The sequence below is a fragment of the Epinephelus moara genome, chromosome 12 (genome assembly GCF_006386435.1).
Source record: "Epinephelus moara isolate mb chromosome 12, YSFRI_EMoa_1.0, whole genome shotgun sequence".
Classification (NCBI taxonomy): domain Eukaryota; kingdom Metazoa; phylum Chordata; class Actinopteri; order Perciformes; family Serranidae; genus Epinephelus; species Epinephelus moara.
This window is the reverse complement of record NC_065517.1, coordinates 29,291,253-29,316,948: the sequence shown is the minus strand read 5'-3', so window position 1 is coordinate 29,316,948 and position 25,696 is coordinate 29,291,253. Positions and strand designations below refer to the sequence as shown.

At 40.5% G+C, this 25,696-nt stretch overlaps 2 protein-coding genes across 4 annotated transcripts in view; one reads left to right on the top strand and one right to left on the bottom strand.

Moving 5' to 3' along the window:
* chrna2b (cholinergic receptor, nicotinic, alpha 2b (neuronal)) overlaps positions 1-17,152 on the top strand; it is a 20,278-nt gene extending 3,126 nt beyond the window's left edge. Inside the window, exons 2-7 of one of the 2 annotated variants that reach the window (XM_050058577.1) lie at positions 5,270-5,421; positions 8,443-8,487; positions 8,680-8,789; positions 11,918-13,085; positions 14,327-14,465; positions 16,108-17,152. In XM_050058577.1, the coding sequence (XP_049914534.1) occupies positions 5,270-5,421; positions 8,443-8,487; positions 8,680-8,789; positions 11,918-13,085; positions 14,327-14,452 (1,601 nt within the window). In that variant the 3' untranslated portion in view covers positions 14,453-14,465; positions 16,108-17,152. Of the gene's footprint in view, positions 1-5,269; positions 5,422-8,442; positions 8,488-8,679; positions 8,790-11,917; positions 13,086-14,326 lie in introns of both variants that reach the window. The other variant, XM_050058576.1, reaches the window with a different exon arrangement.
* A 1,913-nt stretch (positions 17,153-19,065) lies between these two features.
* Positions 19,066-25,696, bottom strand: part of ptk2bb (protein tyrosine kinase 2 beta, b) — a 35,391-nt gene continuing 28,760 nt past the window's right edge. For both annotated transcript variants that reach the window (XM_050058574.1, XM_050058575.1), the window contains exons 27-31: positions 24,415-24,439; positions 24,237-24,271; positions 23,847-23,981; positions 23,618-23,698; positions 19,066-21,639 (exon numbers count right to left, since the gene is read on the bottom strand). In XM_050058574.1, the coding sequence (XP_049914531.1) occupies positions 21,424-21,639; positions 23,618-23,698; positions 23,847-23,981; positions 24,237-24,271; positions 24,415-24,439 (492 nt within the window). In that variant the 3' untranslated portion in view covers positions 19,066-21,423. The remainder of the gene's footprint in view (positions 21,640-23,617; positions 23,699-23,846; positions 23,982-24,236; positions 24,272-24,414; positions 24,440-25,696) is intronic.

Genomic DNA, 25,696 nt, shown 5'->3' with positions numbered 1-25,696 from the left:
TATATAGCTAAAAGCTCTGCTGGTTTTCTACCTGGAAGTATTTGTAAACAACAAGGCGATTCTCTCTATAGTCTGGCCGGACGGATGAGTCATGGCCTTGTAAAAGATTATGTTTGTTTCTTTTAGTTGGCGAGAATGTGTCGCCGCAAATGCGACAAACATCCACTAACTTTGACGGCGTTTTCTGCGAGCGTGGCTGAGCCATTTTGTACCGCTACACGTCTTTCTAGTCGGACTATGTTTACAAGCACAAGAGTTCAGCGAGCCACCGAAGGACCTCCCTGCAGATTTACTATTGGTTCTGCAACGTAGGGAGTTTTTTTAAACTCTGAAATTGTATCCGCCCATCTAAACACAAAATCAGGGAGAAAGTCATCAGTCTTTAGTTAAGCAAAGCGTCTAAAGACTGACTTGTGAGTCTACCAATGGACAAGAGCAGGATTTATATTTGTAGTCAGAATTTGGAGCAGGTTTAAACCCAGGATTAATTCCTACAAGTCAAGCTGAAACTTAAATTCTCCTAACTGCTGTTATACTGCATCCACTGTGCACATTTTTTCAAGAGGATACAACCTTTTTGTGGATATATTTGTGGAAGCAGTGTCCAGGATGATAATAATTAATTTCAGTTTGACTTTAAATCCATCAAGCTTGACAGTGGAACTCAGGGCAGCTCTATCAATTCCACCTGAATTCCACCATGAGTTTTATGCGCAAACAACTGCTCACTAAGAGGTCTAAGATAATGTGTTCTTGTGAGATACGTGAGAGGCTTTAAAATGAACACAGTAGCTTCTCTGTCCCCTCCCTCCATCTTGACATGCTACAGCCATCAGATGTGCAGGTGCTTGATCTCGTGCCATCTCATAACGTCACCGAGAGAGTTCAGCTTCCTCACTGCAGTTTTAGCCAACCTACGGGAAATTTGTTGCATGTTGTTTTTTTTAGTGAACTTTCTGCTCTTAAATATTTGACAGCCTAATTTCACGAGAGCGCCCCTGGCTTGAGAAGCTGCTGACTCCATCATCTGAACTGGTCAGTGTTTTATACACCTCGCCAAGGGGGCTTGGCCACGGTCCAACATGCACGGCCTCAGTGTGCCGGATGTTGGAGGTGTCATCTCATTTCAAGTCTCTGCTGGCAGGAGCCTTTGATCTATGGCACCCAGGAGTCCCTTCTTTTTTTTAAGCCCCACATCTGGTCCTACCCAGATGCAGAGAGATGAATGCGCGCCGCCCTGACTGTCAAGAGAACAGATAAGAAGTCTCTGGTGCCTGCTTGTTTGCCAGAATGAAATTAGTTCATGATGGCAGGAGATGAGCTCATGTGCACCGTGGGCACTAATTTTACTATTCACGTCTACTGCCTCACTTTTTTTTTTTTTTTTTACAAACTATTGTTAAAACAATTATGTCCTACCTAAATTGTCACTTAACATGATATCCATAAGGCAGCTGTTTTACACAGAGACTTCATCTGAATATTCATCCAGGCTTTCTTTGTTTAAAGACCCTCAAGCCAAGGAATTACCATATAGGCAATAAATCATTAAAACTGTTTCGCATGTGTCCCTCAGGTTCACTCCATGCACATTAAAGCTCCTCACCTGTTTATTCTCCACTGGACAATCCAGCACTTATTGGTTGTAAATACTTGTCAGTGTGGTAGTCAGAGCTTTAACTCACTGGTGGTCATGTAATGATGTGGCCTTGGCAAAGCATCCATGTGTGGTGCCAGATGCAGGTGGTCCAAGGTCTGGTTTCAGGGTCTTTGTTGGATCATTGGGCTGCATTACACCCTGTCAAACAGAGGTCCAGAGGGAGTGGGTGGTAATGGCATGTAATCCCGATGGCGTCTCTATTGATTTTTTTAAAAAAAGACTCTGGAGGTTTGGCTTTGGTGTGATGCGTTACTTCAGCATAACCTTACATACATCTCTATAGAGACGAGATAATTGTTTATAAGAGAGGTTCTCTTTCTGTACATTAAACAATGAATATATTTCATGCCTTTGTAAAACCATAAAATAAAATAAATATATGATTACTAACAGGAGAATGAATGACTAATGTGGTTTCACAAATACTCTATACACTAGAGCACGACCAATACATTGGCAGCCATTAGCTAATTGGAGCAACCCAATCGCCAGAAAAAATGTTTGTGTTGTACAGTTTTGCAGACCACACATACCTTGCATTTGTACATTATTTTGTTGGGGATACATTGAAACTTTACATTTCTCAACACACTGTGGTTAACTTGGCGCAAAAATCACTTGGTTATGGTTAGAAAAAGATCATGTTTTGGCTTAAAACACTCAAGTTTGGTGGCACAAAAGCCAATTAAATAGAAGAGACGGGTCGGTGAGAAACAACCAGGTTGGGTGGCTTAAACGCCATAATATCTCGGTGAAAAGCACCCAGGTTCGGTAGCTCAAACGGTCTGTGGTGTCAGTGAAAAGCACCAGATTGGGTGGCTCAAAAGCCGCAATGTGTCGGTGAAAAACGCCCAGGTTCAGTGCCAAAAACATTGATTGAATTGCCATGAGGCGTTGCCAAAAAACAACCATTGTTGTTCATTTCCAACAGGGGTCTGCAACTTGACAGCTGACTCACCTAGCTGACAGGCCACCCACCATCAGTTCCAATTCCCAATGACAAAAGTCAGCTTATATGTTGTGTCACTTTAGAATTGTTGATATGATAAGTATGAAACATGCAAATGTGACATATTCATGGTTTTCAGAAGCTTTCAATGCCAATACTTTCTTCCAGCGACTGGGCTAATTGCATTTATTAGTGTTATTGTGACAGGCCTGGGCGATATGTTGATATTATATCAATATCGTGATATGAGAATAGATATTGTCTCAGATTTTGGATATTGTAATATTAAAAGGTGTTGTCTTTTCTTGGTTTTAAAATGACATCATTTTCTGAACTGACCAGACTGCAGTTCTGTTAGTTGTCCTCACCCAATAAGTCATTATATCCACATTACTGATGATTATTTAATCAAAAATCTCATTGTGTAAATGTTTTGGAAAAGCACCAATAGTCTACCCCTGTATTATCATCACAACGTTCATATTGAGGTATTTGGTTGGAAAAAATCGTGATATGTGATTTTCTCCATATTGCCCAGACCGATATTGGGAGTATATGCAACAAGAAGTTTGTATTTAGTAAAGCCAATGGTTTACTTGGGGTAGTTTATCAATAGTAGTGCTGTTACATAGTTAAATTAAATGTAAGGTGTACTTTAGTAAAACAAATTTAAGGGACACTTATAAAACATTTTTGTCCAGTTTTGTATTTAAGTTTTAAGACAAAAATTGATGATCAGCAATTATTAAAAAAAACTTTTAAATATCAATTCTGTCAGATTTAACTATTAATTGCAACAAATGGAAATACAGTTACGTATGGTGGTGATGGCTCTGCTCTTAAGATGCTCCCTGGATTAGACGAGCAATGTTGAAAACGCCAACTCCAGGTAAACAAGAGTGGGCCCAAAGCAAGACATTTAATACCATTTTGACCTTTGAGTCATGTTGGGACTCTGAATTAGAAAAGTGGAGGCTGGGGTGGTGGAGGCAAAGCTTTGCTAGCTGTTGTAGCAGCACTGTGTGGCAGCATTGGTGTAGGAGGAAGTCACATTTAAACGGACCGCCTTGTTGTGAGAATGAGCTGTGATTGTTTTGTGACTGATTAGAAACGATGATTCGGTCAGCAGGCTGACTACAGCTCAAGCGTTTGACTTCAGTGTTCTGCATGGACTAATGGGATGCTTCTTATATGGGTTTCAAAACTCCAGTTTAGGGCTGGGCAAATATCTCAACATCGATAATGTAGGTGTAACTATTGGTGCTTTCTGAAAGTATTTACACAATGAGTTTTGATAAATAATCAGAAGTAATGTGTATATAATGACTCAGTGGGTAAAGACAACTACAGAAAAAGTTAGAACAGTTCAGACAATGACATCACTTTACTGTAATGCAGCCTTTAAAACCAGGAAAAGACAACACTGATGATATCATGATACCCAAAATCCAACACAGTATGTACTCTCATACCACGATATTAATATAATGTCAATATATTGCCCAGCCCCAGTCATAATATAGCACACACAACTGTAAACACCTTTGTGTCACCCTCTGCTTCAAGTTAAAACTGAGTTAATTGTTTCATGCATCAGCTGTAACGCAGAGTGACAGACAGTTCGACAACAAACACCCTTCACCAGTGAGATATTAGCTCACCTCCACTTAACACAAGCAAGCAATGATGTGTGTAATTGACTCTGACTACATTGATGAAGGTGGGAGCGGTAATCCCCGAGGGGCGGGATTCCTGTCCATTTCCATGCTATTCATCCTGCACTGCAGAGACAAAAAAACTACAGTGACTCAGTCTGAGCTTGTACGCAAATCTGTCTAGACTGCATATTCAAAATCAATTGGATTAAGCCACCTCTCATTGTGAAGCAGCACATACATAATAATAACATTTGAGAGATAAAGAGCTGAGGTGGTGTTGCTGCTTCCCCGGCCTCCACATGCTCACCTCCAGAGGTTTTAGCAGACGACCCACACGGGGGGCTCAGATCAAGAGATCAAAAGATTTGCTACGACGTGGAAAAGTCGATAAGACTTTACCAAGAAAGGTCTTAGATGTTTGGAGTCTGTGCTGAAACATGAGATGTTCACCTTCACTCCCAACAGCTACAATATCATGGCAGCCTGATTTACTACTGTTTGTTAAGTGAGGATTAAAGGAGACACGGATGAGAGGACATGGATGTGATCCCTGTATACTGCGCCGCTGTCCTCTTCCACACCACTCACTTAACATGCAGTCGTTGTCATACCATTAAATATGAACTGCTGAATGCCAACAAAACAGAGTCACAAGTTAAAACTGTCCAGACCTTGATGAAATGTCAAAAGGACATTTGCACCAACATCAGTTACTTTACGTAATTTTAACAGCTCCATGTTAGCTCATTAAAATGTTAAAAAACCTCATATTGCAATTCCAAAAGAAGCTCCAAGAAATATTTAATGGATCTATTAAATGCATATTTAAATCTTTAAAAAAGATGGTAGTGAAATTTAATAGAATTTCATTTGCGCAGCATTGAATAAATGTGACCAATTTATAAATTCCATTACTCTCATACCGAATCTGTGCTCTATAAATGTTTAACGCTAAAAGAGAGAAGATGGTTTTCTTCATTAAAAGAATCAATGTATCTGCAGCTCTCTGCCATGAGAAGACCCACTCGCACGCTGAGGATGAGCTCTTCAAGACGCTGTTCGCCGGTTACAACAAGTGGTCGAGACCCGTGCCAAACATCACTGATGTGGTCATCGTCAAGTTCGGACTGTCCATAGCACAGCTCATTGATGTGGTGAGTTGTCACGCATGTTTGTCCATTCGTGTGGTACATTAATAGAGGGGATATTTCAATGGACAGTTAAAATAAAAAAATAAAAAATACATGTTTTTCCTCTGGAGTGTTGGAGCTATGAGACAGGCAGATGTCTGCCTTCTCTCAAATATAATGGAACTAGATGGCACTCGGCTTGTGGTGCCCAAAGCACCAAAAGAAAATACATTTTAAAAACTCAACAGCAATGTCTCTTTCCAGAAATCATGACCCGTTTACTCAAGATATTCCACAGACTTTGTTGTGAGCAGTTTCATGTAGTGTAGTGGCAGAAAGGCCTAGAAATATTTGACCTTTAAGGTCAAGTTAGAAGCAAAACATGCTTACTAAAACTGAGTAACCTTGAATGGTCTCACTCCGAGGAGAATTCTACAAAAAGAGTGATGGAAAACAGGTATTGTTTCCGTGGCAGGAATAAGTTGTGGTAAAACACCGAATATTAAGATGAAAGTCAGTGCAAGTTCTGGGAAACTGCAGGAAATCACACCCACACACATACACACACATGGAAAGTTATGTATGATGTTTATCTGAGGGCTGTCTCATTGTTGTGGTATTTGAAGCTGCATGCTGTGTCTTCAATAAAGTCCCGCAGGCTGCAGATTGATTCCAAGTCAGAGTCTTAACAGTAGGAACTATTTTCTTTCTACCAAACCAAACCCGCCAACTGTGTCACCACACAGAAGGAAGCGTGCGTCTACAGCTAGCTCACCTAGCACCACTGAGCTAGCTCATGTTACAGTTCAGCTAAGGAGGACACCATTAATGGTTAAATCTTGCGCCGTAATGAGCATGAGCCTCTTGTCTGTGAGTAGATGCACGCTTCCTTCTGTGCAGTGATACGGTTAGCGGGTGTAGTTAAGTAGAAGAAAATAGTTCTTACATTAAACTGCTCACAACAAGGTCTGTGGATGAGCAGTGTGTGAGCAGTTTCATGTAGGAACTATTTTTTCTACCGAACTACACCTGCCAACCGTATCACCGCGCAGAAGGAAGCATGCATCTACTCATGGACAAAAGGGCTCATGCTTGTTACAGCGTAAGATGTGAAGATGAATGGCGTCCTCCTTGGCTGAGTTGTAACATTAGTTAGCTTAGTGATGCTAGGTGAGCTAGCAGTAATGCACACTTCCTTCTGCGTAGTGATACGGTTGGCGGGTGTAGTTTGGTAGAAAATAGAAACATGAAATGGAGGAACTGGGTCACGGAGGGTCATGATTTCTGGAATGAGACATTGCTGTTGAGTTTTTCAGGTGTATTTTTTCAGCGCTTTGAGCACCACAACCCAAGTCCCATCTAGTTCCATTATACTTGAGAGAAGGCAGACATCTCTACGGCTGATATCTCCAACACTCAGCAACTCACACCGACACAGTCTAGATGGATAAACAGCACTACAGGTAAGAGGGAAAACGTGTGTTTTAGATTTTGATGCGAACTGTCCCTCTAAACACAAGCTAGTTTTGGTGACATGGTGACAGATTTTTATGTAATAATTGCAAACAATAAACAAAACGCTACAAATTTCAAGGTCAGATTGAGTAGAGGGCATTTCAGTTTATTTTAAGTACAATCATGTGTTCCTAGAGCATTCATTAGCATGATTAATACTCCCTATAGTAGTCTTAGCCTGACCTGCATGGCCTGAACATCTGGCTGAATCTATCATAAACCAACACTGTGTTGTTTGTTTTTCTTTAAACCAATCACAATTGTCTTGGGCACCACTGAGCCCAGAATGCAGCGTTATTATTTTCCCCCTAGTCTCCTAGTTTGACCTAGTCCCACCCTTTGCTGTAATTGGCTAGTACTCGTCATGTACATTTGTCAAGGTCGGAGGTAGTGAGGGCAGAGATCATGGTACCAGTCAATCCCAGCACAGTAGGGTGCCACAGGGCAAGCATTCTTGGGGATGCAGCAACGGTGCTCCAGCAAAATAGGGTGTATTCCAAATCGCAATCATTTTCTTTTTACTTTTAGTAGGTACTGCAGCTGCCCTTAACAGGTACGTACTGTTGCGTGCAGCATGCACACAATCGCGACATACTACTGTCTCATTACATTACACCCCTGACCCTCTTGCTTTTATGTCCGTTACCTTGGAGATAAAAACAAACGCCACTTACTGAGTTCACCAGAGTGGAAGATCAACCCCGAGAGCTCTGCTGTTGTTACTTTGCAATGTATGTAGTTTAACTTTAAAGTTATAACTGCACAGACTGTAGATTCTAGCATCATATTTGTGACAGTGAAGTTACATCAACAGTTATGTTTATATTATGGGACATACTAAATCTTTTTTTGCGGCATACTCTGTAGTACGGTAGTATAGGTATTGGAACACACAGGTTGTGTTTGGAGGGATCTTGTTTTGGTGGAATATTCGCATGTGGGCAGGCGAGCTCTGGCATTATAATGGATAAATCCTAAAAGAAAACTCCCCATAAAACATTTACATATGTTTTAGCGTGTAGGTTGCGGGCTCAGAAATTGTTGGTTGATGTAAAGCACTAAAATGAAGTGTGGTGATAGGTCGGGCTTTGCGTGACCAGTTTCGTGTAGCGCCTTGGATTTTGACGTCTGAGATAAGCAGCCAATGACAGGCTTACTCCCACAGTCTACATCCTGTGAGCCAGACCACCTCCATACGGACCAAAACTGACACTGAAACTTTAAGCCTCTTTACAGTTTTACACTATGTGTGTTTTTTTAACAGTATGTTTTGCTATTTTCATATACAGTAGCAAAAACAAACTTAGGAAAACTAGATTATGCACCTTCTGCCCTGTCACAGAAAAAAACTGTTACAGAACACTTCACATCCATCAAGTTATTGAAGTCAAGTTGCTGCGAGCTATATTTGGGTCTGCTTTGACAAACCTCCAAGAACCTCTCTCACAGATTCCTCTGGCCTGAGTTGACAGCCTTAACTCGTCTCTGTGTTTCTGTGTCTCACTCTCTCTCCGTCTGTCTGTCTGCAAGGACGAGAAGAACCAAATGATGACAACCAACGTGTGGCTTAAACAGGTCAGAGAAATGTGTTTCGGTGTCGATTTATTATTAAGATTTTATTTCCTCAGAGGAGTTTTGGTGATATGAAATGTTAATATATGAAGACCTGATGCTGCAGGGCTCATTTGACCAAGTTTATGAGGAATTATATGACTTTTATGATCATTAAGGATCATAACTCTGAACCAACATGTTTGTATGTCTCAGGAGTGGAATGACTACAAACTTCGCTGGAGACCATCAGACTACGACAATGTGACGTCCATAAGAGTCCCGTCAGAGCTCATATGGGTACCAGATATTGTCCTCTACAACAAGTAAGTGTGATTTAAGACTAATGACGACCTGACACCAGACGACTTTTCAAGTGACTTCACTGTGACCGAAAAATTTCAAATGTCAGAATAAAATCTTGAGAGTTTTACAAGAGCTGTGGCGTGCTCCTATGATCCTGGACGGTGTACATTATCCATTATCTTTAAAAGGCGCCTATAAATAAAATGCATTATTGTTATTATTATTAAACATGGAGGGGACAACGGGGAAATGCAATAACATGAATAAGTCTCAGTTCTCTTGTACTGTGGATCGGGAGGAGGAACTGGTGGAGATGTGGAGTAAACAAGAGTTGCTGTTTAATTCAGCGTGTATCTGATCCACCACCTGGAACTTATTTTAGTGAAACATCTTAATATTTGAAAGGGTTCAGGCGACAAACTTCAAGTACAGTTTATCTTTGTAGATTATATTGATGTAGAATTGACAATAATACTGTCAATATATGACTTTTCTTTTCATAAAGTGTCACAGTGGATACTTGTAACATATTTGCAGACAAACTTCAGAGAAGAGTAGCAGAAACACTCAAACAATGATAAATTGGCCTCTTTGCTGGATAGTGTATGGTATGAAAATGGCGCCATCTAGTGATTATAAAACATTCTGCTCCCCTGTTAAATTGTCTGCACCTTCACACTGGAAAACAGGCAAATATGATATAACTGACACAGTTCTTCCTGCCTCACTGCATTTGTTTTGTGCATCTCTGTTAATGTAGGTTATTTATTTTAAAATGAAGACAACCTTCATACATGTACTGCTTCAGTGTGGATCTATTGTGAAATAGATTGTCAGTGCCCTCTCCATTCTCCTAAATCCACCTCATGAAGGTTAAACCCAGAGAGCTGATGATGGAGTTCTGCTCCATCGAGCCAGTGTAATCACAATCTGAGAGGAATCTTTAAAAAAAAAAAAAAAAAAGGTGTGAAACTGATGAAATGATAACGACATCATTACGTTTTCAGCAGACGCTATCATCACCATTAAAGCGATGAATGGAGGGGAGATTTCTGGAGAAGATCATTATTGGAGAATCATAATACTTTTCCACTGCATGAGAAGACACTCTGTAGTCTCACGCAGTAAGAAGGAAAATATAATTTTTTCAGCAAAAGGGTTAGAAGAAGCAGGGTATGTTTTTCCTGCTATTTTAGTCTCTGATGTTTAAAGGGACAGTTCAACCCAAAATCAAAAATACATATTGTTTTGATGTGAGTTGCTGAGTGTTGGAGATATTGACCATAGAGTTGTCTGCCTTCTCTCCGATATCAGGGAACTAGATGGCACTCAGCTTGTGGTGCTCAAAGCACCAAAAAAATACATCTGTAAAATTCAACATTAATGTCTCTTTCCAGAAATCATGACCCAGCTACTCAAGATAATCCACAGACCTTGTTGTGAGCAGTTTCATGTAGGAACTATTTTCTTTCTACCAAACTACACCCACCAAAACTGGCACAAGAAGTACTCAGATCTTACTTAATAAAAGTACTAATACCACAGTGTAGAAATACTCTGTTACAAGTAAAAGTCCTGCATTCAAAATGTGATTTACGTAAAAGTACAGAAGTATTAGCATCAACAAATACTTAAAAGTACCAAAGGTAAAAGTATTCATGCAGAATAATAAATAATAACTGATTGTTGCGGTGTTCATCACTTTAATGTTGCAGCTGGTAAAGTTGGAGCTCATTTCGAAAAGACTGCTGGGTAGTCCAATCTATAATAATATATCATAATTTATTAATTAATTATATTTTGTATTATAAATCTTAATCTACAAAGTTACTAAAGTCACATAAATGTAGTGAAATAAAAAAGTACAATATTAACCTCTGAGATGATGTGAAGTAGAAGTATAAAGTGGCATGAAATGGTACAGTACAAGTACCACAAAATTGTAATTAAGTACAGTACAGTACCACTGCCCGCCAACCGTATCACTGCACAAAAGGAAGCGTACATCTACTGCTAGCTCACCTAGCACCACTGAGCTAGCTAACGTTACAGCTCAGCTGAGGAGGATGCCATTAATGTTTACATGTCACGCTGCCACAAGCATGAGGCTATCATCCATGAGTAGATGCACGCTTCCTTCTTCACAGTGATATGGTTAGCGGGTGTAGTTTAGTAGACAGAATATAGAGTTTTTCAACAACAAAAAAATTGGCATTTTGAGCACCACAAGCCGAGTGCCATCTAGTTCCATTTTATTAGAGAGAAGGCAGACATCTTTAACAGCAAGTTCACAATGGATGTGGAAGCGCTGCAAAGTGGGATGATTTTCCATGGAGCACCCCCTGGGCTGTTCACATTGGACGTGGTGTGGCGCCGAATGCCCTAGTTGGCTTGCGATCTGCAGCAATATTTTCAGCGTCTGGTCTATTTTGTCCGCAAACCATGAGCGAATCTTAAAATCAAATCAAACCAAGTTTATTCATAAGGCACATTTAAAAACAACACCAGTTGACCAAAGTACTGAGCAAATTAGAAGAATGACACACAAATATATAGCAATATAACAAGGGTGAGTACAACTACCGTACTTATGTAAAAAGATTATAAAATACTAAAATATTAAAACTACTACAAACAGCCAAAGGTTAATGAAAACACGTACGTCTTAAGATTTGTCTTAAAAGTCAGTGGAGTGTTTGATTTATAGATGTAAAATGTATCAAATGTATTATAGATAACATAAAGTGAAGTATTAAATATGATATTAAATATGATATAAATGATCTGAGTGTGATAAATGATGATGACGTATTCGTCAGAGCCAGAGAGACAATCAGAGCCACACACACGCATTCACAAACACAAGCAGACAGAGAAAGAGCTCTACATGTGATTAAAACTGAGCAGAATCACTTGGTGACCGGCGGGGAGAAATGCGCTTCCAGGTGACTGCTGACAATAAATAAATCGGGGCACTTCCATGTCCAGTGTGAACCCAGCGTAGGGCCGATATCTCCAACACTCAGCAGCTCACACCAAAATGATCCAGATTGCGATTAAACACTACAGGTAAGAGGAAAACTATGATTTTTTATTTTAGGGTGAACTGAGGTCTCATACTGTAATTCACCAACTTCTCCTTTTCCAGTGCTGACGGTGAGTTTGCTGTGACCCACATGACGAAAGCTCACCTATTCCACACTGGTAAAATCCGCTGGGTCCCTCCTGCCATCTACAAGAGCTCCTGCAGCATCGACGTCACCTTCTTCCCCTTCGATCAACAGAACTGTAAAATGAAATTTGGCTCCTGGACGTACGACAAGGCCAAGATCGACCTGGAGCGAATTGAGAACACTGTGGACCTGAACAACTACTGGGAGAGCGGCGAATGGGCCATCATTAACGCTGTGGGGACGTACAACACAAAGAAATATGACTGCTGCCACGAGATCTACCCAGACATCACCTACTTCTTCATCATCCGGAGGCTTCCGTTGTTCTACACCATCAACCTCATCATCCCCTGTTTGCTGATCTCCTGCCTCACTGTCCTGGTTTTCTACCTCCCCTCAGACTGTGGCGAGAAGATCACCCTGTGCATCTCCGTGCTGCTGTCCCTCACTGTCTTCCTCCTCCTCATCACTGAGATCATACCTTCCACATCCCTCGTCATCCCGCTCATCGGCGAGTACCTCCTCTTCACTATGATTTTCGTCACCCTCTCCATCGTCATCACTGTCTTTGTGCTCAACGTGCACCACCGCTCTCCCAGCACTCACAAGATGCCCCGCTGGGTCCACTCCGTCTTCCTGGACCTCATCCCACGCTGGCTGTTCATGCGACGGCCCGCGCCAGACGGCCGGCGTCGCAGGCTGTTGCTGCTGCAGCAGGAAGCGGCGCTGGAGCGGCGGCAGTGCCGGATGGCCTCGTACAAATCTGGCAACTGCCTCAGCACCTCGGCGAACTGGTTAAGAGAGGGGACCACGTCAGAAGACCCTGAGAGAAGCTCTTATGAGGATTTAGAGCTGGGGACGCTGACATCATATTTCTCCTTCCGCCCTCCTTCGCCCAGACCGCCAGGGTCGACTCCCCCGCCACAACAGAAAAACCCACAGAACAGCTTGAACCGACAGGATGCGGCTGCAGGGACGAACAGACTTTTAACAGGGAGTAGAGTCAATCTTACTCAGAGGCCAACTAAAGTTGATAATACAGTGTCAGACTCGACATTCCTGCTTTCACCAAGTGTTATACGCGCTCTGGAAGGGGTGCACTACATCGCAGACCATCTGAGGGCTGAAGACGCTGACTTCAGCGTGAGTATCAATGAAACATCACAACCACTATTACCAAAAGAACGGCACTTACAGGTATACCTCACCCACAAAATGATCACTTATATATCAGTTACTCACCACGTGTGTTGCAACTTCTTGTCCTGTCTTGTGGCGGCTGATTGGAAGAACTTCTGTAGATTAATACTGACTGGCTTTGAGCAGCAAAACAAAGAAAGTCCAAAACTGGAGTTGAAGTTGATTAATCCCAGACTCCAGGATCTTTAAATAAAGCTTAGTATAAGCATGAAATCAACACAAAAGGCAGCAGCAACAAAGGCCAAACATTAAAAGTGATTTGCCTCCAATCAGCGGCACCTGGTCTTCCCTTGGCCAGGCCTTTATCCCCCATCAGCACCCTCCAGGCCTGTAGAGGGCAGCAGAAAACACACTGGCAAGAAAATGACAACTGGCTTCTTTGCTGTGTTACCTTGAATTCAGCCTCCCTACATTGGTTGCCAGTTAACAGAACTGATTTTAAGATTCTTTCAAGAACTTTTAAAGCTCAACATGGTTTAGCCCCCAGTTATATAGCTGATCTTCTGACTATGTATGCTCCAAGTCGTGATCTGAGATCTTCAAGTCTACCCTTACTAATGGTCCTTAGATTAGGGCTGGTAACTAAGGGTGTTTTCACATTTAGTCCTTTTTAAATGAACCGAACTCAGTCCTCTTAAAGTGGACCAACAGAAAAGGGACTCAGTTCTTTTTGTTTTCACATCTGGAGACGTGCAGTATCTTCCGTGGACCAAACTACTCCTCATCCTGCGTCCTTGCAAGTGTTACAGGCTGACTTGGTTTTGTCTGTTTTTTCGAGCATCCCAGTGCAACAGCATGTGATCTAGAGGGCTAAATACAAATCAAAGGTTAAGTGAACCGCACCGCAGACTTGAAGTGAACCGAACTCAGACCACCTCCTGATGTGGTCTGAGTTCGGTTCACTTCAGAGGGGTCTGAGTTCATATATGCGCAAAAAATGCTGAGTAACAGCTCTGAGTCCAATTAGAGGGCTGAAAACGACCAAGTGTAAAAAAACACCCTAAAAGTAACCGGAATTTTGCTATCAAGGCCTTGAAGCTCTGGAATTCTCTGCCTGAGGAGTACATGACCAAATGTTTGCTAACACACAAACTATGAACTTCATAATTAGAATTTCATGTGAAATGTTTTCTTCATTTCTTGTCTTCTCTCTGTCCCTTTATGTTGCTCTTGACTCTACACAGGTAAAAGAGGATTGGAAGTATGTCGCCATGGTGATTGACCGCATCTTCCTGTGGATGTTCATTATCGTGTGCCTGCTCGGGACCATCGGCCTCTTCCTCCCCCCCTGGCTAGCTGGCATGATCTAGCTCTCGTGAGAAGGTGTGAAAAAATTCCATAACCACCGCTAGTTAGTGAAGATTGACATTCAAAATGTAGCTGAACTCTACTTCAAGACTGTGTTTGCGGCCTCATGAGGCTACAACGCTCTTTACACACCACCAAACCAAAAGTTTGCTTATTTTAGGGCCTTATTACGAGCAGGGCAAAAATCAGAAGGGTTTATTTTTTGTTCAGTGGCCATTTTTGGAAGAATCTCAGACTCAGCTCGTCACTTTCATCTGTCTAAGCTGCACTTTGTCAGCCTCAGGTGTACTTCCTCAGCCTCACCTGTAATGTTGCTAAAATTAGCATGTTAACATACACAGAGTTGGCAACAACATGCTAATGTTTAGCAACATGTAAGATTTGAGATGTTAGCATACTAATGTTAGTATGCTAACATGCCGATGTTTGGTAAATTGTCTCTTTAGCATGTTCGTGTAACATGTATGCAGTCAGATCAGTCTCAGTATCAATTAATGTACGCAGATGATTCACAATTGTATTTTGTGATTATTGACTCCCCACAAAAATAATCTTCAGTGCGCACAGAAATAATTATTGTTGTATAGGAATGAAAAAGGTTCACAAATGTATTTTTGACAAACAAATATTTCTTGTTTAAGATATATGTAATGCAGTAAAGTTCACACATGATGGGCAGTTTGTAAATGCAGGTTCAACAGTCTGTATGTAAAAGTACCAACATACAAATATGTTTTTTATAGGGTTGCAGCCATACACCATGAAACCATGATTGTGTAATACTGTATATGGTCATATAATGACACCATGATATTTTCTGAGACAGTTACACTACCATGAAAACCTGTTACAACCCTTATTTTTTATGAAAATTGCTTATACTTCAAAATCCATATATTTGAAATTTTCATTTATTTATTACAAGAAATTTTTGGGTTTGCATCAGGAATACATTTCTGAACCTTTCCATTTACTATAGGTGGATTTTTTTCCATTTATATACATTAACTTTCTGTGTGCACAAAAAAATCTTTTTGTAAAGAGAGTCATTATAAAGCCTGGTAAGACCATCCTGATGATGTGAACTCAACATTCTGTTTCGCTCTCTGCATCAGTCTGGAGTCGGTGCCGCCTCAAACACTTTCAGTGGGCGGGAGCTCTCGCCTTTACAGACAAACTCCTTCAGCCAATCAGCATAACAGAACACATCTTTATCACCAACAGAGCCAATTTTGCCACATCCAGTTGGATGAACAAAAAAAAAGTATTTTCCTCAGAGAAACTCCACGAGTGCAAAGTCACTTAGAGTTAGCGCTTATTGGCTTCAGGAGACGCCATTACTGTTCTACAAGCTGTGGCCTGCATTTTACGTCATCAACCACAACCCAGTTCCTGATTGGCTGTTTACGTTATCAACTACGGTATGGCTCCATGATTGGCCCTACTGGATTTTAATTTATAGAAAGGGTTTAGGATGGCAGCGGAGCCAGACTGATACAGAAAGTGAAAGAGGATGTTGAGCTCACATCATTAGTATGGTCTTACCAGGCTATCTATATATAAATAATTAAAAAAAACATTTGTGAATCCCTCTATGTGCATTTATTACCTCCATTAAGGAGGTTATGTGTTTGTTTGTCTGTCTGTCTGTCAGCAGGATTCTGGAAAAAGTACAGGTACGGATTTTGTTGCAACTTGATGGAAGGGCCGAGAAAGAATTCTGGAGAAGATCTGAATTACTGGGCGGAAACAAAAATTATTTTTCACTTTTGTTGACATTGCGGGATTGAGCAGGTCTGCACTCTCCGAATGCCTGATCTAATTAACATTGACATAGATCTGACTCCATAGAACTGCTTGTTAAACAGCATGGCATCACTGTGGGAAAGGCATTACACCAATGTAATTAGATTTCTCTGCTGTTTGAGGAATTACAGTTTTCAGTTTAGCAACCTGATTACATTACATTTACTAGTAACACTGGGGTCAGTAACAGCACTGACTGAACTGTCGAGCTGTTAATGGACAGTAGCTAAATACCTCCAACGCCTCAGCTGACGTGGCATCAGCTGTGTGAGTGTGGCAGTTCTGGAGTGTCGGCACAAGCTGGGCTGAGTAACGGAAAGAAATGTAACTAATTACTGTTAGTGTTTAGTTACTAGTAAAGTGATTATATTTTGAATTACGAATAAGCAATCACTTGGGTTATGTTTTCCAAGTGACTTGTCCTACACTGGTCAGCAGCATTGGCTTGGCTCTAAGTCATTTAGAGGAGTCAGTCATAACCTGAAATGTCAAGTAGATATTCAGGAATAACCAGAGTCATCAGGATTCATCTTCTGGGGAATATTGCCGGAGTCATCCAAGTGTCGGGCTGCCACAGTGACAGAGTGATTCAGCCACACTTTTTCAGCATGGATAAAATAAATATAGCAATGAGATGCTGAGTTTGTGTCCAACTGAAAAACTTCCTTCCACCTCATATGGGATGGCTTCTACTTTATATGTTTTACAACTTCTTTTGGTTTGGACCAACAGTGGCATGCTATACTGGGAGTCTATAATCTGCTGGACACGTTATCTGGGATCATTTGTGCTGGTTTGGGAAGAATTTCCTTTTTTTTGACAGGTTTTTCTTTCTGGCTGTGCTGCCATGATTAGAATTATTTTTGAATGATCATATTATGAAATAAATCCCCTAATTAAACCCTCAGTACCCTGTCTATATTCCTGTTATTGAGTGGTGTGAACATTACAGCAACATTAGAGCAACATAAGGTTGGGTCATTCCTCCAGTCGTCCTTCCGAGATTTAATCCCAAATTTTTCCCAGACAAAACAACTATCCAAATCATCTGTCACTGATAACCCTTTCAAATAATCAGTCTTTTTTTTTTACATTTACATGGAAAAGTAGGTAAAAAAAAAAGTGTTTTATGTTCCGTCTAAATTGTGTCCAGTGGGATAATGTGTATCTTCCATTTGTTGACCAAATTAACATCATCTCCTATGAAGTCATCAAAATTCTTTTATACCCCAACTCAGTTATTAACACATTTAAAACTCTAGAATGCTCTACCACATTTGAGTGAGTACTTTACGTATCAAAAACCCTAGTACATACACATATCACCACTTTGTCAGTGGCCTTTTACATTAACATATGATGCGCTAGGTATCCTTCTGTGTCTGCTGTTGACGTCCCAAGACTCACTACCAACACCGGGACATCAACAAATGCACGTGGTTGGGTTTAGACAACAAACGCATGTGGTTAGGTTTAGAAAAAAAATCTTGGTTTGGCATTCAGGAAGCAAACACTAGGCTTTTGGGTGAAAGTCCAGGGTTTGTTGGACCTGTCCACCACCCGTCCTACCCACCCTATACGGACTTTCCTGCTCCATATATTATGTCGTTACCAGCAGCATTTTCACATATGATGTGCTAGGTATCCTTCTGCGTCTGCTGTTGGCGCTCCAGGATGCACTACCAACACCTGGATGTTAACAAAAGTATATGGTTTGGTTTAGAAAAAAACATCTTGGTTTAGCATTCGGGAAGGGAACCCTTGGCTCCTGGGTGAAAGTCCAGGGTTTGTTGAACCTGTCCACTGCCCCTCTTACCCACCCTATACAGACTTTCCTGCTCCTTATATTACATCGTTAGTAGCAGCGTTTCAATATGACCCCATCCAGCAGTGTATCATACGCTGATAGGTGCATATCTATCAGCATATCACAACAACAGCAAAGGTTACGTTCGACCGCTTCACATGCTGCCATGAAAGGTGGCTTTTGGCGTCAGGTGTCTGACACAGAAATCAATACAAAGCAGCAGTATTCGACAACTTCTGAATGAGGCAGTATGGAGGGGGAGGTCATAATCACTGATAAAGTTGTTCCTGTCATGATCTGTTTGCATAAGTTCAGCATGTGAATTGTAAAGCCTGGCTGGCAAATGACCTGTCCCCCCTCATAGTCTATATCTGACTGATCGCTGTCACAATCAATGAAGAAAGCATCCTTTTTTTTTTTTTTTTTTACAACTGTAAGGCTGTGTGCCTTGTCTGGGCTGTCGCCTTGATCCTACATGTCCAAAACTTCACTCAAAGTGAACCTAAAAAATGACAAGTACAAGGTTAGGTAGAGTAAGAACTGTGTATGTGTAGAAGTACATGTACATTTAGGTGCATCAACCTGTTCACTAATTGTGTGACTCCACTGAAAAAAATTGAATAATTGCAAATGCACATATCAATACTAGACACCTCGAAGATAATGTGTACCAAAAATCTCTGTCCTATCTTTACGTAACAAACTTCACTAACCTTTTGTTTGGGAGCTTTGATGCAGCCATCCTCATCACATGGTGCAACCAGGAAGTTAACAGCTCTGGTCATGTGACAATTTAAACATGTGACACTGCACATATGTGATTGAGACCCTTTGTTATTCTAGTATTTGTTGGAAATGCATTGACACATCATTCAGTAACATTTTCAGAGCCTTATGACCAAAAACTTTTTTGCGGTTGCTATGGTGACCGGTGGGATTAAATGGGTTAAATATTCAACAGCAACAAGAAGATATGTTTAAATGAACAGGCATGTACAGTAGTATATACATCATGATATTTATTTGCATATCACTTGATTTACATACTAGAATTTGATATTTTATAATAATGATAATGGACATGATACAAAAACCTTTTTCTTGAAAGAGTACCTGACACATATCTGACAATCCATTAGCCGAACCACTGTCGTCTTCATCTCATCATTTTTTTTAACATAATGCATCAGAGTCAAACTTGAGATAGGAACTGTATATATGTTTACTATAAAACTCTTTCAAACAGTTGAATGGCAATTTGGGCATCTTTACATTTCACTCAGGTCACTGCTGACAGGTTTGAGGGAGTAAACCATGTAATTGTGTTTTAGTCTGCATTACTTTTTTCTGCGTAAAAACGACATTTTATATTTACAAGGATTCAGTTTCTGAACAGATAATTAAAGGGTGAGTTCAATATTTTAACATCTGCAACCTGTTTTCCAATGTTTTGTGTCTAAGTGACTAATGGGAACAACAGTTTTTTAAATTGGGCCAATATTGAAAGAGACCGCTGCAGCTGGCAGCTGCGAAACAGGCTGCAATGTCACGTGTGTCAGGGCAATTGTGCACCAACAATTTAAATCCACTAAAAGTACTTGTTTTTGTCCCATAACAGGCTCAGATTATTATTGAAAGTGTCTGATAACATTATGGAAAGGATCCCTACAGAGATAGACCTTTTTGTTAAAGAGTAAGATCCTTTTTGTTTGATCAAATACAGCTAAAACCAAGGCAACAAGACTCTATTTAAATAAATGGGAATTTTAGCATGTGTGGAGCCAGCATTTTTTCACATCCTACTGGGGAAATTAAAGGTTTATTTCAACCAAACCAGTATTGGTGATTGTTTTAGCCATGAAGAGACAATCCAAGACTGTTTCTTTTTAGTTTTATTTTGTTTCGGTGACTTTGAATGAAGTGTTTTACGATGATAAAATTACTGTTTATTTGAATGGAGTCTGGTGGATTTGGCAATAGCGACTGTTTCTAAAACAAAAAGGATCTTAGTCATTAACAAAAATGGCTATCACTCTCGGGATCTTTTCCATAATGTTGTCAGACATTCAGAATAATAATCTGAGCCTGTCAGTGGCAAATACAAGCATTTTAGGAGGCATAAATTGACAGTGCAAACATGCCCCAAAAGGTTACTTGCAGCCTGTTTGGCAACTGGCAGCTGCAGCACTCTCTCTCAATATGGGACCAGATTAGAAAATGGTTGTCTCCATTACTCACTTAGACACAAAAACATAGGAAAATAGGGTCTAGGTTGACAAATACTGAAGTAAGTCAATAACTCTCCAATCACAAATGAGAACAGTTTCCACTGAATGAAAAGTGTCTGACACCGTAAATGTGTTGCCAATAGATCATCATCAATTTCAGTATACATACATCTTTAATGAGCACACAACCACTTAATTCCAAGTTGTGTGTATCCACTGAGTTGTAGCATCTTATTTAAACTTAAGACACATTTACAGGTATGATGAAGAACGGTCACAGCCTTAATTTAAGCAGTTTGACACAACAAAAATGCTCACCTGTGTGCAAATGTTATTTCTGACTGACCGATGTGAATCATTTGCTTAATGTGTAAACTGTAAAGTTCATAGACATGTTCCATTTCAGATATTCACATTTCCAGACTCAAATTTCCAGACGTTTGTCGACTTTTTCAGACCCTATTTGACATCTGAGCACAAATAGCAAGGATGAGTTGAAAAAAAGGTGAATAATTTAATTTTCACAGCATCTGTACAGCCTTATTTATTCAGTGTGCCCATGGAAATGACGTGACCGCAGTTATACAGGTTTCCTTATGAAAAAAAAGAAAGACAAAGAAGGTCGGTTTACTTTTCTGATCACTGCATAACTCATAAATGTTCAGAAAAGCTCGACGTTTGGCATTTTGTGATGCTATGTTTTTGCAGTTCAAAGACTGACGCAGTTTCTTTCAAACAAATTTGTTTGCAGATGCTGGGATTTGATTCGGTTATAAGGCACTTCAGGCAGAAATGATTTGCAGGCTGTGACGTACAGGCAGCTCTGCATAGGGGAGTGTGTTCAGTTGCACGCCACACTTCTTGACTTGCTTTCGATGACATCAAGCTCACTCTGGCCTGCGCTCTCTCATACAGTGGTGAACATTTTGGCTGTGCTGGCTGCCTGATCCAAACGCCATAAAAGACACTACGATCAATTTATTTTTAGAATTTCTGAGTTTTATATTTTAGAAAACAGAACAGGGCATTCGTCTGGAAACACATACGTTTTTACATGTACTCCAGTAGTCCAGGAAACTACTGAATAATCTGCATAAAAAACCTGACACTGCACATGAGAACTTACAGTCTACTAGGGCTCCACCGGCTTGGCTAAGTTGGCCCTGACTCTGGCTTGATCCACAGCGTCCAACATGTTCTTACTGTCCACAGCCAGAGAGTGTGCGGCAGCCAGCATCTGTTTCTTACACTCCTCCTTCAGAGAGGTGATGGCGTTCTGCTGTGCCAGCCGCATTTTGCTGATGAGCTCCGCCATGTCGTTGTTCAGCAGCTTCTGGGTGCCCTCGATCTGTGGGGACAGGAAACAAACATAATGAGTGGGTTTAGGTGGCTGCTTTCATGGAAGACATGTTGGAAAAGCACAGGTATGAATAATGGCTGAATTTCATTTGGCTGCTTCAGTTTCAGGATCCTGGTATTGAACATGCTGACCATAGACAGTTTAAAAGAAGTGGACATAGCTACTGTGACGTCATCCACTGGTGAGAGCAGCTGAGAGCTGTTACGTTCGTCCAAATGTTGTCAAAAGTAACACTACATAGAAAGTAAAAGTAGAAAATCATACACTTCTTAGGGCAGCTCGCATTTAAACGTGAGCCATTCATTCCAATTAAAGTTCCTCAATGGCTCATGAGGCATATAATTATTTGGATGATCAGCACTACGTCCACACTCATCTAGACTTTCAATATATTATGGGACTTTAAGGTGTTTATCCACTGATTTACAGGTGTCTCTTTTGCCACATAAGTCAATGGGAAAAAGTCATTTTGGGCCACAGGGAATTACAGGACGGACCCATAAATTGTAATTCCACTGTTTGGCCACAATGAAAAACCCTGGCGCACTTCCTTGGGGGCCTGAATGGTGACTTATTTTCTTCCAATACTTCCCTGGATTTGTCTGTGCTATTAGACTTTTTACATCCACTGGAGTCCCCACCTGCTGGCCGATAAAAAGAATTCAGGTTTAAGGCACTTCCACATTGGCTCTTCTTTTCAGACCCCGGGTTTCATTTATAAAACATTATGTAGGATCCATACTAAAAATGTACTTAGAGACAAACGACAAAAATGGCATGCGCCAAAAAATATTGGACTGTTTCTACAATCTGGCTTCCACCTCACCATCTGCATCTCCAATTTCCTGTCTCCAAAATATTGGTAGGCATGGGTCAAAGTTTCTCCCATCAAGTCTGTTTTTATAGATCACAACTTAAGCACAGGAAGTGTGCAAAAGTTGTCCCCCAGAGATAACCCCTTAATACTGACTCGGTCACACTGTCATGACTTACTGGGACATCTGAATGTAGAGGACCATCATTCATGTTATTAGTAACACCTGAGCTTTTCCTACTAAGTCAAAATGTCTGCTGTTAGAAATGCCTTTAAACACACATGTATAATGTTGTGTAATCAAAATAAACAGCAGAGGTGTAACGATTCACCCAATCCACAGTTTGCTTCAGAATTCGAGGGGACATGTTTTGGAAAATGAGTAAAGGAACTGAAAACCTACTTCTTATTACTATAGCCCAAACCACAGCAGCAGTTTTGGGCTCGAGCCCGAAACCCGAATTTCTACTCTACTTTCTACCTGGAGGGTCTATGATCTCAAGGTTATTGGCAGTCATTCTGAAAGCTCTGCCTCGTGAGTTTGTGAAAGCTGAACAGGCTTAACCTGGGCAGCAGGATGGGTAGGCGTGGAGAAAAATGCAACATGGAAGACGTAACCATGACACAGTGATCGTGGACATTGGTATTCCGAGTTCTGTTTTGGTTTGGTTTGAGAACCGTTACACCCCTAATAAATAGACATGGACACTGTCTTAGTGAAGCTCATAAATGTTTTGGTTGAAACTGCTACAGGGATGTGTTGATTTAACCAGTCTGCATTATATTGTTATTTATATAGAGCACATACACCACATATATGGTCCTCAACATACATTTTGTTGACTTTCATTGTGTATATCAGCTGGTGTTGCATCAGATTTAAAAAAAAAAAAAAAATCATTGTTCTCTATTTGATAAATTGATAAATGCAGCTTTGTAGAAACTGCTCTAATATGCAAGCTATGGATTTTGGATTTCCTCAGAATAGTAAACATGACATGGTCACTTCCTCTTTGCTTCTTTGTGTCTGAGGAGGAGTTCTGTCACTTTTTGTTTCAGGGACAAACAAGCTGCGGGGAAGAAAAATCAATACAGAGAAAGAGTAACGTGATGAGAAAAGACAGCAAACAAGCTTCAGACAATATACTGCACCTCAGTCCTGACAGACTCGTGTAAGGTGGGCAGTATGTCATCCACACTGCGAATCAGGTCTCGTAAAGCCATCCCAACAGACTGTGGGCAGAGATTAATGCAGAGGATTAATCAGCCGTATGACTCAGGAGGGTTGTTTTCTATTACAGTTCACACGCCTTCAATTTGCAGTTAAAGCAGCAACATGCTGTAAAACTGAAGTGAAAAACTGACATTTGTCTCGCTGTACCTTCACAAGGGTGATATAATTTTCCGGTGGCAACTCTGTGATGTCATTCTTGAGTTGGACAACGACTTTGACCAGGTCCATGACGTACTGGTACACTTTGTCATCAGAGCGGTCCAGCTCAGCTGTGGGTGCAGGCTGAGTGAGAGGGAACAATGTGTTTTAATAATTAATATACTCATCCTCATTACTTCACACAGAGGATAACTGGGCTCTATTTTACATGCACGGTGGCATTAATTCCCTTTCAATTGAAGGGTAGTTTTACTTTCTTGAGATGACTGAGTTCATTATAAATTCTCTTTATCTAAAAATCAAAGCTAATAAAATTAAATGGTCTTCTTGGTGCGATAAGAAGATATTACAATCCAGGAAATGAACCGATAAAATTACCTGTGCTGTGAGCCGTGGGGGCTTCTCTGGGGGTGCTGCAGGTCAGATAAATGAACAACGTGAGAGACAGAGAAAGAAAGAGAGAGACAAGAAAGACAGGAGGGTTTAAACAGAGACTATAGTACTGAGACTGACTCGGAATAAAATGTGAATTTGTGAATATCTTTTGAGCACTTACCGTTCTCTGTGTCAGCTTCAGGGGGCTAAAGAGAAAGAAAAAGATGAATCGATGAGAACTAGAAAACAAAACAATGCTGTTGTCTAAACTGTCAAGATGCTGTAGACCAGTGGTTCCCAGCTGGTCCAGCCACTGGGTCCAAATTTCTCCAAAGTCATTAGTTCAAGGTCCACACAGTTTAATATATTCAGTGTCAAACTTGTGTTTGGCCATGCCGTTAAGCTAGTTTTCTGGCTCTTTGATAAAACTAATTGAATATAAAACTTACGTTCTATGATATAATTCAGATTTGACCTAAAAAAAAAATTAATACAAAGCTTAAAGGAAAAGTTCTTTCATTGGATCATATATTTATCTGTGGAGAAGAAAGACAAACATTCACCTTCTTATCTTTTTTGCATTTTGAAATTTAAAGGGTTACTTTTGTATTTTTCAACCTGGACCTGATTTTGTCATATTTTTGTTTCTACCTAATTAATAGGAACAACAGTTTTTGATATTGGTCCTGTATTAAGTGAGAGGGGCTGCAGCTGGTAGTGATGAAACTGGCTGCAATGTTACCACCCAGGGCATATGTGCACCATCGGTGAACGTCCACTCAAAGTGCTTGTTTTTGCCACAGACAGGCTCCGATTGTTATTCTAAGTGTCTGACACCATTATGGAAAGGATCCAAACAGAGATAGACCTTTTTGTTTACCATTAAACAGCCCCCAAATTGCTATCACCAAACCCACCGGACTCCATTTAAATAAAAGGTCATTTTAGCTTGTATAGAGTCAGCATACTTTCACATCTAACTGGGTGAATTAAAGGTTTACTTCAACCAAACCACAGTTAGTGATTGTTGGAACAATGAAAAGACAAACTAAGACATTTTTTTGGGAGTTTAATTTTGTCTCTGTTAACTGTGAATAAAGTGTGTTTCACAGTGATAAAATTACTGTTTATTTAAACAGAGTTTGGTGGGTTTGCTGATAGCATTTTCAAGGCTGTTTCTGATTAAACAAAAAGAATCTTACTCTTAAACAAAAAGGTCTATCTCTGTAGGGATCCTTTCCATAATGTTGTCAGACACTTATAATAACAATCCGATCCTGTCAGTGACAAAAACAAGCACTTTCAGTGGCTGTAAATTAACGATGTGCACATGCCCAGAGTGTTGACACTGTAGCCTTAGTTGTGGATGCTGGACGCAGCGCTCTCTCTTAATACTGGACCAGTTTCCAAAACTGTCTTTCCCATTAGTCACTTTGATGCAAAAACATGAATGATGCAGAGTA